This window comes from Anopheles arabiensis, chromosome 3, assembly GCF_016920715.1.
Source record: "Anopheles arabiensis isolate DONGOLA chromosome 3, AaraD3, whole genome shotgun sequence".
In the NCBI taxonomy this organism is placed as follows: Eukaryota; Metazoa; Arthropoda; class Insecta; order Diptera; family Culicidae; genus Anopheles; species Anopheles arabiensis.
Window position 1 is genome coordinate 81,848,117 of NC_053518.1, and position 18,096 is coordinate 81,866,212.

The 18,096-nt window shown below is 47.1% G+C and overlaps 1 protein-coding gene and 1 long non-coding RNA gene across 5 annotated transcripts in view; one reads left to right on the forward strand and one right to left on the reverse strand.

Annotated features, from left to right (window-relative positions):
* LOC120899518 overlaps positions 1–18,096 on the forward strand; it is a 30,558-nt gene that overhangs the window by 10,146 nt on the left and 2,316 nt on the right. For 2 of the 4 annotated variants that reach the window (XM_040305473.1, XM_040305472.1), the window contains exons 3-4: positions 8,105–8,644; positions 11,609–11,833. In XM_040305473.1, coding sequence (XP_040161407.1) covers positions 8,105–8,644; positions 11,609–11,833 — 765 coding nt within the window. Of the gene's footprint in view, positions 1–8,104; positions 8,645–10,752; positions 10,975–11,608; positions 11,834–18,096 lie in introns of all 4 variants that reach the window. The other 2 variants (XM_040305475.1, XM_040305474.1) reach the window with 2 other exon arrangements.
* Positions 2,010–3,046, reverse strand: LOC120899520. Its single transcript, XR_005739067.1, has 3 exons — positions 2,935–3,046; positions 2,181–2,703; positions 2,010–2,092 (listed from the first exon to the last, which is right to left on the reverse strand). It is a non-coding gene; the product is annotated as an uncharacterized LOC120899520 (long non-coding RNA).

The window sequence follows — 18,096 nt, forward strand, 5'->3', positions numbered from 1 at the left end:
TGTTTCTCCCAAAAATCGAAACAATCCGGCACTGGCGCTAAAAATAAAGGACGGAATATTCGGGTGGCGTTTGTGGCCCGGCTGTAAATGTCACTGCTAATGAGTCGAGGTGTTCAATTTCTGTGGAAGTGTGGCGTGATCGGCGGGCTGTTTGTGTGCGAAATTGTGATGTAAAGCGCCTAAAAAGAAAACCGAAACAAAAAACATTTGATTGACATTTGTGTGGGGTCCCCCGGCAAGGAATTAGACACTAATTTCCGTGCGCGACAAGTGTACGCGCGCCGTGGCTTGGGTTTTCGGGCATTTGATTCACAGGAATTGAACTCAATCGAACTGTCCCGGGAAAGGCGTGTTTTTTCTGCTTCTTCTTCTTAATTCAATCGATCTGTTGGGGTCATCCGGGCGGGAATGAATGCTGCAAAACGCAAGTCACATCAGTTGACCCGCCTTTATTGGCAACAATCGAAAGCTGTTCTCATTCCCATTAGCAAACAGTGGAAAGATCCCAGCGCAGTGAGATGGTTCAGGGAATTGAGTAAAAAACAAAATTGGCTTACACCGTGGCATTGGCTTATAGGCACAAAGCTAGCAATGGCTTAAGTAACGCACGGGAAAAACACAGAGCATCGAATCAATCTATCCATAACGTACAGAGGACCTTGACATTCAGCCAATCAAGCCCCATCGCAGGGCCGCTCTTGAACGTGAAGAATCACAAGTGGGAACTGATAACATCCGCATCACGCCTTTAGATGTCACGCCACGCGGAGACTTGCCTGATTGGCGCTCCTGGAACAGCAATCATTAGGATGACCCTTTCATAAACAGCTCAATTAGTAAACAGCGAAATAATATGTCGAAAGGGAAAATGCCTTTAAAAAAAGAAGACGAAAAGCACATGTCGCACCCGCGATGAGTTCTCCGCCCGGGTTATTAGCATATCAAGCAGGTGGAACACAACATACTTGACCCGATCCAATGCCACCGGTGTGTGCTGTTGACTTGCCGGGGTGCATTGTTTGCACGGAACAACAAGCCCCCCCTCCCCTTCCACTAACCAGCACTTGTTTTAAGAGCTAAACAAATCTTGCTCACACTTTGCTCTCTTCGCTGAAGTTGGTCTACAGTGATGCGCTGCACTCTTCAGGACGGGTTTTTCGGTTCTACCCTTACCCTACGCTCTGCTTGCTTCATTCATCCTCTTTCCCTTTGATCCTTTTTTCGGGCACATTTCCATGACATTCTACGGCGCATGGAAAGATGGCCAGACGACGATGTTGACGATGATGAGCTAGGCTCTGATGGTGGCTATTGTTGTTTGTTCCGTGATTCTTGAGCGCAAAAGAGGGACAATTAATATCACCACCATCGCGAGCCAACCGAACCGACCCGCCGAGTAGCGCACACATGATGCCTTAGAGCCGGGAGAGGATAATGAAAACATTAAAAGCAATTGCCACTCCGGCGCAACACAAAAAGGGGGCGCATGTATGCAGGGTGTGTGCTTGTTCTTCCCCCGGCAAGGAAGAGACACAATTTTGCGGCCCACTTTTTTCCAGACTTTTAGCGAAATGAGCAGTAGCAGGACGCGTTGGTCGCTTTTAAGGTAGAGTGTTTCGTGCAGGCCTACATGCAGGGAGGGTCGGTGTTTGAGGGAGGATCGGCCTACATGCAGGGAGGACGGGGCAACAAGAGCGAATTTGTATCTTTTGTTTGCAATTTGATATGGCAATCCCTCTCCTTCGCTAACATTCCTCCCGAGGGTGACGCTACCCTAAATTCCTGCCGGGCGTTAAGGTGTCCGGGAAGCTGCAAGCAGACGAAGATGGGTATGCGATTAGGCAGATTTACACTTAATTTAATTCCCAGCATAATAATAATTGCCGCATGGGAGTTCTCACCATTTGTTTGCGAGTGGGGAGGAGGTCGCGTCGGATTAGCGACGGTGCGTTGCTTCCATGCGGGTCTTGCCTTGTGGAGTTGAGCCAACCCACAGAGCAAAAAAAGAGAGACTTGCACATCAAGCGGTGTCAGTGTCGCTGGTACAAAGTTATCCATTTGTGCAAACATTTGTCTTTGCGGCTTTAGGCTTCTGCAAGGGAATAGTGATAGGAATAAGAAACCCTGTTAGAAACAGTTCACTGAGCGGATATGTCTTATTGAAACTGTGATAGTGTTACCTCCCCCGGAGGAAGTAACGTAGACGTCCGCTTCCTAAAACTGAGAGTTGCAAGCGCGCGACGGACTACCGCCCGTTTCATGCCACGGACACACCTCTTCTTGGGCCTCTTCTGGTAAATGGCAAGCGAAAAGATTGAGCTGACCGCGCATGTTGTACGCGCTCTTGCCACGTCTGACGTCACGAAACATCGTACGATACTTTTTCCGACGCAAGGTTTGCAGGTAAGCCAAGAAGCAGTGCCAAGAAGAAAATTCCCCCGTCACACACTACACGGGGGCCACCTTCGAGGAGTTTCTGTTGCTCTTCGTTGGCTTGTTGAGGAGGCGGCGGGGCAGCGTAGATGTGCCGGAATGTGTACACAGACAGACAGGCAGGCTGGCAGGCCGGCGGGTAAGCACGGAACATGCAAAAAAGAAATACCGCTTCAATGAAAGCACTGCTCTGCCCGTACTGCTGAGGTAGGCTGCCAATTCGAACGCCTAATTATAGACCCACCGGATGGGTTGATCGTAGATTTCGGACTGCAAAGATAGAGAGAAAGAAGAAGAAGAAGAAGAAAAAATGAGGAAAAAACCATCACCACTAGCATTGGATACTTCGGTTTTGCAATGGCGCTACGGTTCGGCGAAAGTCCAACGCGTAAACCAGTCCATCAACTGCGTACATTTTCGCAGACAGTTTTGGCGACGTGCGCTGCGCGGTGACTCAAATGTACTCGGAAGGGGGCGCTCCCCCCGCTCACACTCACGTACATAGGCGTGTTTCGGTTCAGTGCCATGCACGCGGTGGTACAATACTTGCGCACACACAAACAAAACAGGGAGAAGTTAGCGCATGATCAACCAAAACATGCTTCCGATGACGTTTACCCACATGTGACACTCGCCTGCTATGACGAGGTGGATTTGGGAAAAAGTGGAGCAAGAAGTCGATTTTGGAGGAAATTTATGCCCACCGCTCTCCTCGGCAATGAGAGCAAGAGTGTGCCAGAGAGCGTGAGAACAGTTGATCAGTTGTTTTGACAAGCGATTAAATGGCTTGACAGCGTCACGTGGCGCGTGGGGCCAGCGTCAGGTTTATGGATGTCGCCGGGTAATAGTCTGGGTGCACGCCTTTTGAACTGATCCCAGTTCTGAAGGGAAGTTGAAGTTGAAGAGGTCTTGTTATTTGCATAACCTCAAAACATTATTGTAGAAGCGAGCTCATAATTCGCCAAAATGGGTTTCTATGTGCCCCATATTGCGGTCACATTGCTCAACACCTTCGGAGCTCAAGATGTCCCCGTGGAATAGCGTTTTGGGGGCGACCTAACGGTCAACAGCCCTTTTTGCCGATGGCGATTAGTGTCCATTCCGGTAATGTCTTCCAAAACATGGCACCATTTATCTACCAGGGGCATAGGACAGCACCCTAACCCCATAATCCCGTACATTCTGGAGCAGCGTGTTGCAACTGCTCACAGAACGGCTCCCAAATGTCAGCATATTATCATGTTCGTCTTCTAGGACCCATGTCCCATCCCACCCCTCTACTGAACGATTAACGTCTTCCCAAGATGTCACATCTTCTCAACTGGATACTACATTTATAGAACACGCATGTATATCCCACGGCTTAGCAGCTTGTCCAGGGATCCAGAGATCGCTCTTTCGTCAGTTCCACAGGTTCCCGTATCTTAAGCAACCGCGCGCCCGCTTTGACGGACAATTAAGCTACGGATTATCCAATAAATTTGATCACTAAATTTTTATTAACTCCGTGCTCCGCTCGAACTCCCAGCATGAAGCATGAGGTGCGACGACGGTAAAACGATTACTTAATTTACGTCGGCTAGCTCACGACACAGCCGGAGGGAATGGTGACTGCGTGAGCTGTGGCTGTTACAGCAGGTTGAAGTGCATTAATGTTCTTCTTTATATGTTTTACTTTCTCCTTCATTCCGACTACGTTTTCACAATGGAGTGATACCGATCCGTATCTTGAAGAACGGTATCGGAGTTTGGGGCTGTTGTTTGGAAATTCCGTTCATCGGACAACATAGAACTGTTCGGTTGTCTATCAGGCAGCACTGTAAGGTATGTCCACAGTAGGAAACGGAGCCTTGTCTGCTGCTGCTGCTGATGCTGTACGAATCATTAACAAAAAGAAAAGAAATGGCAGAATGAAAACAAGACCCTTTCTTTCCTGCCGACAGGAAGGACAGCTATGGAGCGATCGTCTTTAAATTAATCGTCCCGTGACAGAGGCTTGTCTTATTATTGGAAAATACTTTAAACCCAAACAAGATGATGATCGTTTGCTCCATTGTCACTCGTCCGCTACACGAACGATGTGTCAGTTATTGTTTGAAAACAAACGAGCAGGGAACGGTAAGTCACAACCAGCCACTGTTGCACGAGCTACTCTTACGCGCTGGGCACAGAGACACGTGTGATGTTAACCGACGATTGGAGCACGTTTCCCTGGCTCCCTGGTTGGTTGATTATTTTCAAACCGATGTTCATCCCGAGCGCGGTGCATATATATTGAATTAAAAATAAACGGAAGCATTCTTAAAGATGCACTTCGCAGCGACTGCATTCGAAGAATCCGGCAGAGGCAATCGTTTATTTGGATTAGTTGGATGGGGAAAGGTTGGAGAACCATTGATTATTATTGATTATTATTAGCGGAAGTGCACAGAACAACTCAGCACCGAGCGATTCTGATGCTTTGAAGTGATTTTGAAGTCGAGAGGATCTACTTCAAACGATCGTTCTGCGATCGTAAATGTTAATAAATCGATGAGTCTGAGAGCTTGGCGGCAGTTAATTATTGTTTATGACATAGACACTTAAACATAATATACGGCAATGACCCGAATGATTCTAGATCTTTGGAGGTTCTAGAAGTTTTGGTTCTTGGTAGATGCTTGTTTAGGTTTCAATGGGAGAACTGGAATATACAGTTGAATATAAATTTAAGAAGTGTCGTAAGGCTTATCAGTGAGCAGTACCAGTCAGTACAAACTGTGGTATAAATTGAATCCTAGTCTCCAAATCTGACGAAATTCAATACCAACCAGCAGTTGTGAAAACCCACAAAATAATATTTGTGCAATATTACAGGAAATAACAGATGTTGGATCTTATTTCTTGAAAGAAACCACAAAAATATGGTTAGCCAACAAAAAAAAAACGAGGATCTTTCGCTATTTGCGGCCACATCTTTCATCTGTTGCTCGGTTGATGTATGAAGTCAGCCCCCTGGATGGGGTAAAGCAACAGCCAAAGCTAACCTTCACCGCACCATTTACGAGGCGGAATTTCGCTGATATTGATTTGAACAACAACATCAAACAAAAAAACCAGACCGGTACCTCCCTATCGCGGGTTAGTTCCTTTGCGAAGCAAAAAAAAAACAAAACCACCAAACTATTTTCAGCTTAGGCAAGCACAAATTTTACGCGAGACCTTTCTCGGCGCATTCCGAAATCGAAAAAGCGTCCGCGGGTCCGTGCAGCAACCCGTTCCACGCGCAGCTCCACATGCCGCTTCCATACAAGACAAGCAGTTGCTTATTGTGTGTGTGTGTGTGTGTGTGTGTGTTTTCGAGGTTCAGTTCGTGGCGTCCTGCAAGCGTTAGCATTATTTTTGTTATGAGAGAGTATGCGCCGCTCTCGTACACATGACGCATGGCCGAGAGGTCGGTCGGTGTACAGCTTGAGCAACTGCCGTACCCCACCCCTTCTTCTTTACCGGTTGCGTCTTTCGGAGAGTTCAAGGTAATTTAATGCGATTGCAAACCCCACCACGGGGCAAGGTTTTGCAGGCACAACCGAAAACGGTACATTTTTCTCGAGCGGGAGGAGGGAGAGCATTTCGGGTTCAACATCCGCAATTCGCGACAACCACAAGACGCCGGAAATCGAGTGCGAAACAGTGCCCACACACATACACACACAGCACTTCTTTGGGATGCGGGATGTTCTTGCCGGGCGGATGTGTCCTGCATCGACCTGGGCATCGACCAAAGCATCTAAAATGTAAAAAGGGACAACCTAATCGGATTTGTGCTAAGTTGTCCTGCCCGAGCGACGGGGACGTCGCCTATACTCTACACGAGTTACCCTTTAAGTGCGGTTTTTTCGAATTCAAATAAACATTGCGTTGCTTCCCGTAGTACCCACCAGGGTTGTGCGGTTGGCAGCACTCCGTCGGTGCCGAGTCGCCATATTTAACACTTCAATTTTGGAGTTTGATTTCGAATCTTCTGGCAAGAATTTGATGTTCCTTTCCCTTGGAGCTAGCAGCGCACATACATTACAACCCGGGAGGGTTTGCTTAATCCAGCAAAATCCTAGAATCTTTCAATGGCATTAGCCAATCGTCTTAGCCGAGGGGGGGGGGGGGGTATAATAAGTACGACCTGCCGAATTGACCTTTTTCACGCGAGCCTGATTTCCGTGCACTGTGTGTGGGTGCAAAAACAAAGCTGCTTGTTTGCATTTTTGTTCTTGGGTTGAGCGTTAGCCTCGGCGCGATCCAATTTGGTGCGTGGACGAAGTGGAGCTTTCCCAAATTTGCACACCGTTCCACCCCAAAAGCACGCCTCACATTGGGGTCGTGAAGCAATTCGAGGAGGTTTCGAGTCGGTTTGCACATCAAAGCGCATAGGGTCCAATAAAGAAGCGATGAAAACTTGCACTCAACCGTGCAGCTCGCAAAGAGAGAGAGAGAGAGAGAAAGAGAGAAAGGATGACGATTTGGGTCCTACTCGCTGTAGTACGGTTTGCTCATGTTTGCTCGATTTTTCCTCCGCTTTGAGGGTTTCAGGTCCGTAGGCGAAGACCGCTCTGCTTTCAGTGATGGATGCAATTTACGAGATTTGGTAACTCTCCAGCTCCAAAACTATATGGACAGGGCATTGGTGTCCGCGGCTGACCTCGTTGCGGTATGCTCCTCGAGCGGGCAGCAGTATGTTTCGTTCATTTTGTGGCTGTAAATTTTACGCACTGTCAACACTCTGAGGGGGCAAGCACCAAGCAAAAGGGAATTGGTCTTTAAATCGAAACCGAAAACAAGAATCGTAACCTACCACGCGATAATAAAACAAACTCTCTGGAGCATCTCATCAGAGCGGCTGGGAAAAAAAAGCACGAGCCCACTGCTCTCTCTGTGACGGTTGTAAATTATTCTAACCTTTCTTGGTCTGCGCTTGAGGAAGAATTTCGCCCCGTGGGCTTTAATTGGATTCCGATCCACCCGTGGGTCCCTGTGGAACTGTTGGACTGGCGTGACATAAACGATGCCCTAATGAGGAACGCGGCGTGCCACAAGCGCGGTTGGATCGATACGAATTTATGATCGCCATGCGCCACGCGGAGGTGATCGACGCATCGACACAAAACGTAGATCGGCAAAAGAGGGCTTAAAGTCCAGCGCACGCCTGCATCGATCACGCGCTGTTTGGCGTACGATGAGTGCGAGATGCGCTTTTTACTCTAGAATGAATGCCAAGAGAGACAAAAAAACTTGGAATCAGAAACATTACCGAACGGGTCAGCTAAAGTAGGTCACCGTGGGCAGAGCGCATGTACATGACGATGATGATTGTTGTTAGCACGCTTTGAGCAATACGCACTGCGATGATAGCGGTTCTGGCTGGTTCTGGCTGACTGGACCTAGGCGAAGAATGTTCGTGAACTTTCGCCTATTAAACGCAACGATCGTTCGCGAATTCGATCCATTATTCCAGTTCGGTCCAGTAGCGGTTGGAGCGATACGAAGAAGCACCCAGCAGAGGTTATCAAGGGTGTGCTTCACGGTTGGTACGGTGCCTTCACACACACACACACACTGTCTGTAAACAAACGAAAGCAAAACAACATAAGCAATCATACTAATGAGATGTTTTACGTTTTTTTCCTTACTCCTCCAACAGCTCCAACAAAACGCTCAGTCTCTGGCAAATGGCTACCCACAAGTACCTGATGCAGATCATCTACAACAGCGAAGGTCAAATGATGGACTGCGAGTACGTTCGGCAGCGCGATATGTTGCATCAGTTTCGGGACCGCTTCTTCGCCGAGTTTGCCCAGGCACGGGCACGCAACTTTAGCTCGGTCCAGGGCGGCCCCCAGACAGTGGACCGTGCCTCGCTAGTGTCCAACCATGACTTCCGGCAGTATCTCGAGCATGACATCGTTACGCCCGAGATGGAGGAGCTGCAGTACAATGTGTACGAGTTTCCGGCCGGCGTACCGGCCGCCCAGCAGACCATCGATGCGTTCGGCATGCGCAACCTCACGTACATTCCGCTCCGCGCCGTTGCCGATATACCGGCCGAGCTGCTGGAGCAGCTCAACTTCCAGCAGCTGAAGCAGCGGTGCAACGTGCGGCACATGCAGCTGAAGGAGATTGCCACCGGTCTGCGGAGTGCCGATCCCGAGCACAAGCGGATAGCGAACGAGAAGTTGCAGAGGTAATTAACCTGCGGGGCATTATGTTCAAACACACGGATATCCTTGCATTCCCTCACTCCCGGTTGGCTCCTAACTAACAAAAACCTCCCATTCGTTGCACGGGAAATCACACCCTTCCTCCTATTCACCCACCACCAGCACTCTCGTGCACCCACCACATCGGTATATAGCGCACCGTTCGAGTTCCCTTTTAGCATGCACCAACTCCAAAAGCACCTCTGTGGGGGTTTTGTAAACCTCACAGCCACACCACGCACTACACGCCTAAGGGCAACCACATTCCATCGTGACTTATTTTTCGCAAAAACCTTCCCGCCTCCTTCATAGAGTCCAATTTTGGAAGTTTTGGATCAATGTCAACATTCAAAACACACACACCCTTCATCCGTCCACAAACCATCATCCAAGTTCGCTGCTTGACGTTCATTCAAGTCACCCCTGGTTGGTAGCATGAACCTTATAACACACCCGTGCTGACCTGCTTTTCGCTGGTCATTTTTACTAACCCAAAACCCACCTTCGTTTGCCATTGGAAGTTGCGAGCTGAAGGAAGGACATTATCACTGAAATTCCCGGCAAGCAATAGGCAATGATGGTGTGCGAACGAAGCGTACGAGTAGGAGACTACGAGCAGGTCCACCTCTTCCGTACGACCCCGGAAGCTTGTACGAGGAGTTCTGCGATTCTACTATTGCCAAAGCTGCACAAACAGGGAAGCAAATCGGCAAATCGGCGTTTCACTTTCTGTTGCACGTCGTTTTACCCGTTGTCGCATCGCACGAGTGTGCTATGTTGCAGCGACGGGACCAGCCAGCCAGCGATGCATATATTCCGGGTCGTGACGGGTTTGCCCATAAATCAGGGGAGCCCTGAGAAACGGCTCAGTGTTGACTTTTGGATTTGGTACGGACGGACACCGCGGCGGTGGTGCAGGAGTGGTTTATTTTCATCTTCTCTCACCGCTTTCGCCCGTCTCGGGTGGAATTTGTTGGTTCGCGCATCACTGAAACGAAACGGTAAAGCAGATGATGAAGCGAAGATTGAGTGACCGCAGCTACTTGGCAGCGATGAGTTTGATGATGAACGATGATGACGAAAGATTGTCAGGTGGTTTTTGTGTTTTGGTGCGACGGGTGCAATACCCGGCGCACGATTAATCATCGATCGTTGAGCAACAGGTTGTGGGATGTTTGGTACCGTTGCTCTTACCAACCAATCGGTGCGATCGAATCGGGAAGTTTTCTTTTTGTCTTCCGGTGTTGACAAAAAACATGGAATAGGGTCTGTTTGATGTTGCATTTTTGCTTTCGATGGAATGCAAACTAAAAACTTTTACAGTTAATGTGAAGAAGATAGTTTTTTTCAATAATCATTAATTTTAACAAAGCATTCTTCTTTTACTTTTAGTATAACTCTTTAACGAATTTCATTTAAAGAAATGCAAGCAAATCAAAAGCTTTTAAAATTTAATATCTAATCATTGATGAGAATAAAGCGTTAACTAAATCAAAAGTATGATAAAATAAATATATAAATCTTAGAGAAGTTAACAAACAAACAGGAACATTCAATGAAGATTAATAAATAGGCAATCAAAAATAATTAAACACGGTTTAAAGGAAGAACATATTAACTAGCTTGAAAACAACAGCAAAACAAAATGGTGAATCAAACAAAATAATACATTTTGCATGACCGAACAGAAAAATGTAAATCATTTTACTAACAACTTCTAACTTTCTCTGGCTGAGGTACTAAATAAACCCTTTCAATCTCCAAACATTATTCATGATTTTACCCTTCTATTAACATGTTCAGTTCCTAGAGGTGTTTGGTTTTTATTACCTTTACTCACTTTAGTTACCTAGTTACCCCCTTTGCAAATAACCTTCGTTTTTTACGATCAAGTTAATTAACTTTCGTATTTTTATTTTATTTTCGTTTTCTTATTTCATTGCGAATGTGCGCGCAAAACGTGTATTATTTCCACTGACTGACCAACTCTCTGACACTGTCTGCTGTCGCATGGAAATCATTCAATTATGGCCGGCGCTACAAACATATTTGAACTTTAAATTTACCACCGTACGCGCCGTACGATCGTCAGGCACAAGCGTGCCATTTCCGATTGGTTTCTGTCGCCCAACACGAAATGGTGCGGCAAGGGCCATTCGGCTTCCGAGTATCGGCAGCTGGGTGGCGCATCCCGGGCGGACATGTGCTGCCGGACGCACGACCATTGCAAGTACATGATACCGCCGATGAGCACCAACTTTCAGACGTTCAATATCCGGCCGTTCACGATCAGCCACTGTGCCTGCGATTCGAGGTTAGTTTTGGCGCTGAACAACGACGGGGAAAAACGGAGGCCTTTTTACAAGGCAACCGTATGAGTTTTATGGGGTTTAAGCTCGGCACATGACAGAAAGAGTAAGAGTACGTGGTAGGCACAAGCAAGACTGATGTTTTAGGTACGATTCTGCTTCGAAGAGGTCTTCCAAATCCATCCAGTGTGAGGTATCCAGTGCGCGAAAAGTGCTGGAGTGTTTGCAGAATCATATCTGAACCAGGTAAGCCTAAGGCGTTTGAAAAGAGTGTGATGGTGATGGTCTTTAAGGTTGATGTAATCATGCTAATACGAGAGTTCGAAACGTTGTGCAAATTAGCTCAAGCAAGTTTCACCCCAAAAAAACTCGATATCTTCGAGGCGATGTTAGGTCGCGGTGCATAAGTACCTGATTTTCCTGATGATCCTTCTTTTCAGTACTGTCCTTTCTCTCTTTACCGTCCCTGCAAGAAGAGAAAGGACGGTCTGGTGTTTCCTTCTATTTCCTTTATTTCTTTTACCTAAAACTCCAATCTCGAAATCAAAACCCTCCATATACCACCAAGAGTCACGTTTTACCAAAACAAGCAAACAGCACTTACCCATAAGTCATTATCAAATATTCCAAAACCTCCAGACAGCGCCGCGATCTGTCCAGCATGATGCGCGTCCCGGGCACGAAATGGTGCGGCAAGGGCTGGAGTGCCCGTAACTACGTCGACATGGGCGGCTACTCCAAGGCCGATCGGTGCTGCCGCCAGCACGACCTATCCTGCCCGTTCTGGATCCTGGGCTTCGAGACGAAGTACAACCTGTTCAACTGGCGCGTCGGCACGCTGATGCACTGCGGGTGCGACGAGAGGTAACTACTGCCGTACCGGCCGAATCGGTACCGAGCTCTCCCTCCTGTGTTGTTGCTCTCTCTCTCTGCGTGTGTTATTATGTGCCATTATTTTACAGCCTTCACAAGTCTTCAGTTTACAAGCCGGTGGTAGGATATTAATATTGCACCCAGCGTGGGTATTATCTTGTCCGCTGCACAATATTGGGGCGGACCCTTGTTCGGCTGTTCGGAGCTTCTGGTCCCGCGGCGAGGCACCTACGAATGAATACGAAAGAAGGCGAAAACAAGCGTACCATAATGATTAATAACCTTTCTCCTGCACCTCACACGGCAATTGTGGTCGGGTAGCGAAACGACCTCACTGCGATCCTGTGCTGCGAACGGGGAACCGGGATCGAATTCATGGGATCGAAATTGATTATAATGAATGGTGCTGTCGATGATTTTACAAATCGTTGCAACGACTCGCCTTCCGTCACTGTTGCGATCGCGATGGTTGGTAGGACCTTGCTTTATTGAATTGAAACATCACTTGTGCACGCCGCACGTAAGATCCCACGCACCCACGGTCGAAGACATCAGGGGAATTCGATTACTCCGATACCTTGTCTGATTGATCTGGAGCATTTAAATACATGCCACCGTCTGGACGGGCATTCCGAGTGAAAGAATTTTGTTCCCACCCAAATACCGCGTCCGCGTTTGTTGGGCTCGGGTGCATATTAAGGCCGACCGGTGACCGGTGACGGGTTGAATTGATGCTGATGGGATATTAACGAGATCAATATCCGGGGAGTTCCGAAAAAGGGTTACTACCATCGCCACGCCCTAATGGATTTCATCATATTTTCGACAGCTTAGCCTGATGGAAGAGCAGAGTTAAAATGTCCGTATCTCAATTACATGGTTTGATAATCGCGACTGATCCGATCGCGTTGTAAAGCGATATTCCATCAACGAGGTAAGAGTGTGAATACATGGATCAATAATTTTACATTCAAGATTCCGTGCAATGGAATGGAATGAGCCTTTCGTATGCAATGGAATGGAATGAAAGGCTTATGCATCATTCTTCATGTAAAGAGTTCCTTTAAATGCCTCTTTGATGAGGAAAGTTCCACCACCAACATGAGTCTACAAAAAATATCCTAACGCGTAGCTAAATCGCTCATTACTGTCAGATTTTGGCTAATTAACACACAGTCGTACGTAGAAGGGCACGACACGCCCTTTGATGGTGTTCTAATTGCAGCCGTAGCTTCCTTCTGCTCGTAATCTTCGATTTACTTTGAAGGGGAAAGTTGCTCCAGCAAAAGAGCATCCAAAGCAATTCTGCTACCCATCATCACGAACCCTCTTGAGTAGGAAGTTCAGTTCATCCTCCGCTCCGCGGTGGAAAGATTTAGGTCAATATGTAACATTGCACATCGCGCTAAGCAAGATTGACACAGTTTCACACGCATTTGTTTACTCAATAGCCTTCCAGAGCGAAGCGAAAAGAATGCTTCCTTTATCTTCCTAAGAAGATCTCGTTACTCCGGGCCAGGTAGAATAAAATGGCCCCCAGCAGTATGTTCCACATGTTCCTATTCACCATCGAACTGCTACTATTGATTCCTTTGATTTTAACCTCTTTGCAGCGTGAATGCTACAATTTCTTCTGCTTTTTATGAACTCCACATGTTTGTTTAGGCTTCCTAACCTCGAAGGGTCAGGCATCTTTTGTAAGAAAAAAAGGAAAAAAGGACTTCCACGACCAGTTTTAATGATGCGTGCCCTGTTCTCCCTTGTTCACACCCAATCCCAAAAGTCCACCGGACGAATATCCACGAACAGCGAGGAATAAAAAGAAAACCATGAAAATAAGTGGTCAAAGGCTGTGTGCGTTCTTGGTAACGCACCACGCTTCACAATGCTTTAATGCTGACGCTAGTCTTAGTTATTGTTCGATTCCCCCAAAACCCCTGCCGTGAGGAAGGCGCCATTTGCTCCGGTTGCACCAGGGGTCGGACAGGGATTGGTTTGAGTTTCGTGTGCGAGAAGGGGTCAGGTCTCGAGAATTGATTGACTAAATAGAGTAACAAGAATCCGCCGCCGCGCGGCAGCCTGGTAGGTGGTAACCTTTGCCGACCGAGCTCGGTGAGCATGTCCGCCAGGATGCGAGAAGCGACGGCGTCGGCATAAGCCAACAGTGCGCTTTCAGCAGATCCATTTTAAAGTCGTTGGCAGATGAGTGATGGAATGGTGAATGAAATCGTTTCGAAAAAGATCACCCCAACGGGAAATGAGATGCTTGTGCTGTTGATTGTTTGTCGAAAGCGCTGATAAATTATGATAACTTTGTCTGGAGTATGGCTGGCAATACCTAGAGAGGATAGCTTTAATGAAGATATCTAAGGTCAGTGTACTTCGCTCAATGGTACCTCCCAACCAATCAGTTTGTGGTTGAAATCTCGTGTAGTTGTTAAACCACGTTTAGAAATAATCTTCCTGTGATGCTGCTCGCTGTTAAAGATAAAGCAGTAGTTATTAATTTGTCGATAACGTACGCGTCGTCCAGATGTGGGTTACTATTACGAGCAATTTTTCATGCCATACCACATATGCCACACCGAATCTCTTCTCCCAACAGCAAGCTTAAGAGAGAAAAAACCTCCACAACACACGTTATTAATTTACGGACCAATCAATTCATGGGCACTTGAAGCTAGGCTAACGTTCTGCTGTGGAGATCCGGTTAAGAATATCTTACCAGGAGAGATTAAGGATACAAAATATGTTCTCTATTGCTTGACTATTACGTCCGCTCTTGCTTAATGGCTCGCTTAGGGGATAGGGTCAACACACCTAGAAGACACGCGGGAAAAAAGAGTTAGTCCAGTAATGAAGCAATTATGTGCCGTGAGCTTCAAAGACGAAAGACGCAGATATATCAGCGGCAGCAATATGATATCGAGCTAGAGGAGGTGGAAGAAATGAATGAAAGTAAGAAATGTCATTGGTCGTTGGAATTCGGAACCGATTTGTTCTGTTGGAGTGGGATTGGGGAGAGCATCCTAGAACATAGAACATAGCTGTTGGAGCACTGCTATGGGTGAAGATTTTTATCAACGTAGACGTACAAATTGAACAAGAGTGGGAATTAATTGTCATGATCGTATCGGGCTCGCTCGGGCACCGAAACATATCAAGTAAAACCTGCTCATGATGAAAGTATAAGCTGGCGTGCGGGGACGAAAGCATTGATTCTTTCCGTGTGCATCCATCATCTGTTAGTCTTGGTCTTTGGGTATTCCGATTGAAGAGCTCACCGGCTGCTCGCACGACAAAATGCGCAGTGTCGCTTGTCCGGCAAACACGGTTTTCAGGCTTCACATCCCAATCTTCTCTGGGACGTAAAGACACAAGCCACGCCAGTCACCATTGTGTCTGCAATTTATGGTTTCGCATAAATACGGCCACTAGCACCTTTTCAGGAAGGTTTCAACCTTTTTTTTGTTTGTTCGTTGCTTTGAGGGCAGATTCGTTCCGCCAGTGGTAGGCCTAGAATAAACGACTCCATGCCCATGGCATCGGGAGGTGTGAAAGCCAGCGAAAGCGCGTGCAAGAAAGTGATACCACTCGAGCCGGCTCTCAGAAGCAGTTAAGATGGGTCCTCCCTCTTCCTATAAGTCGAACCATCCCACCATTCTTCCGCAGTTGGAAGCGGTTCGTTTCGTTTGCTCTAGATCCATCCTCCCGCAACGACGCCGTTGTTGTAGTCGCTACTGTTTCCGGTAATTTGGCCAGATTGGCAAGGAAACACGTACGAGGCAGAGGCATGGTCTCGTACAGCACCCGAAGCGAATTCAGCCGCAAAGGGCTGAAAAGTGGACATCTGTCATTGATTTCCGAACCAATCGCTGCCGCCTCTTGACTGACCTGGCCCCTTCGTTGGCCTGGCGCACTTCTAAGTGCGAGCGGGCACGGGGGATTGGGTTTGCCTTACTCTCGAGTACCAAGAGCATGTTAAGGGTAATTCCAAACCGTCGATACCAGCTGGCCCGAGCGATGGTGCCACCCTTGCGGTCGCGCTAGATCATAGATAAATTTGTCATATTCTATTAAGCGTTGCATATCGACGACGACGAGGGTGCCCTGCTTCTTGTCCGATGTGTTTGATTGATTGTATTCCAGGGCTTTGTGGAACGGTTTTGGGAACGAAAACGTTAAAATTGAAAACAGACGACGGTAAAATGCAACGGTGTAGATAAGACGAACAACGGGCTGGATTGTAAAACTGGAGCTTCATTTGCCTACTAGCGCTGTCTTCTTGATTGCTGAATGCGTGCGAACATTTCCGGAACACATGTCCGAAGAGAAATTTTTGAATTTTTACACTAAAATGCGACACGGAATGTACTAAATTACAGACATAAATTTAAACAAAAGCTTGCCTTCAAAACTGTGCCATTGAGCCACTCGACAATGGCTCCATTCAAGCGGCAATAAATGTTCCCGATCAAAAGATAGGGCCACACCGCCAAGTTGCAAGCTCTTCTTGTTGCGAAAGTGACGCCACAAGCCGCTCAAGCGCATTTGATCAACACAGGTCCAACCAACGCTACAGTTTATGTTAGCAAACATCAATTACTTCACTTCAAGACACCGCAAAGCAAGGCAACAAATCATCTCCGGTTAAAAGTCATTCAATCAACAGCACGCTTATCCACTCGGCTCAAGTGCGCCGCTAAATGTTTGCATCATTTTTCGCGACTTCCGCTCCGTTCTTTAAAAAAACCCCTCTCCCGGGTTGCGGTGCAGGATCTTAATTAAAATCACAAACTTTACAAACCGATGCAGGTGGATGATGGGTTTGTCTTCGTATCGGTGGGCGTTTTAGTAGCAGCACGAGACACACTCCTCTGTGTGTGAAGACTAATGTGCAGCACCAGCAGACAGCATCTTGCGGACAAAACTGAGAGCAAAATGGGAGGAAGTTTTCGTCCTTTTGTTACACTGAATGTCTTTCATTTTGCTCTTTAGGGATGGGTATTGTAAAAAAGCAAGCCCTTTTTCGCAGGGTAAGAACGGAGCAACGCAAAAGAATACACATTGGATTTTCTAAAACAGCATGTAACATGGAGAGACAATCCTTACCGCTTGCTACACGTCTCGACCGGAGGAAAAAAAGGGAACCGTAAAACGGTGCATCCTTTTTCGTGTGTGTGTGTGTATGTTCGGCAGGTGAACGTAGCGAAGACATTCGAGTTGTCTTTCTGCTATAAAAATGTCACCAGCAGAGCACCTTCCACAGTAATCCCACTTTTCGCAGGAAGCGTTGTTTGATGCGTCTGTTTGGAGTTGGTTTGTTCCTTCACGCGGTTGACTTCAGAGCAGGATCGGAGGTCAAGTTGAATTACGACATCGTTCGGGTAGTCCACTTTTCCGGACTGCATCATTCCGACACCACCAAAATCCACTGCAATGAAAACAACAAAAAAGGCTAATGAGTCAACAGCCAGTGTGTCCTGTATGTCCGCGGCACGCTAGCAGCTCTTGGCCAACACAAATCAATGCCAAATGTGTTTTCCCCCTTCTTGGTGTTCGATCTCGGGTTCGACGCCGTACGCCGTTCGTCTTAATGACGCTCTTGCAGGACACGCGCGATGATGCTCTGTTAATTGCTTCATGTGCGTTTGGCGATTTTCGCGATTAAACCACCCTTCCCTCGAGACTCTAGGAAGACTCAAGGTTTGGTCGTAATTTTGTGTGTCCCTTTTTGGTAGCGTTCCGGGGCCACTTCCGATAGCGAATGGCGCACCACAGTCCAATGAGTGCTAATGGCAGTTTTATGCGTTTGGCAGGCTGGTTGAATCATAAAATCGCAATTGCGCAATGCATTGCCGAGCGGTCGTCCTGGTGGTGATTTACTTGAGAACTTTGATCGCCCATCTCCACGCCGAGATTCGTTTATTCCGATGCTCTTGGTAGAAGGACAGTCAAAAAAAGAGTCCACACTAAGGTGTAAAGTTTCCACAATTTATGAAGCGTTCTCAATTGTCCTTTTCTTTTCTATCGATTGTTCTGATCTGTAACGCAAAAAATGCCATCCAAGAGATTAAAAGAATAATATTCCCCGCGAATCACTCACCGTAAAACTATTATCCATTCCAACGGACACCCTCTCTGGGATGCATCGAGATGTTCTCTCATCGATAAGATAAGCATCGTTTTTAGAACGATAATCCGTTTAAGAAATTAGATTTCGCCCCAAATGTCGTGTTGTTCATCATCGCCTT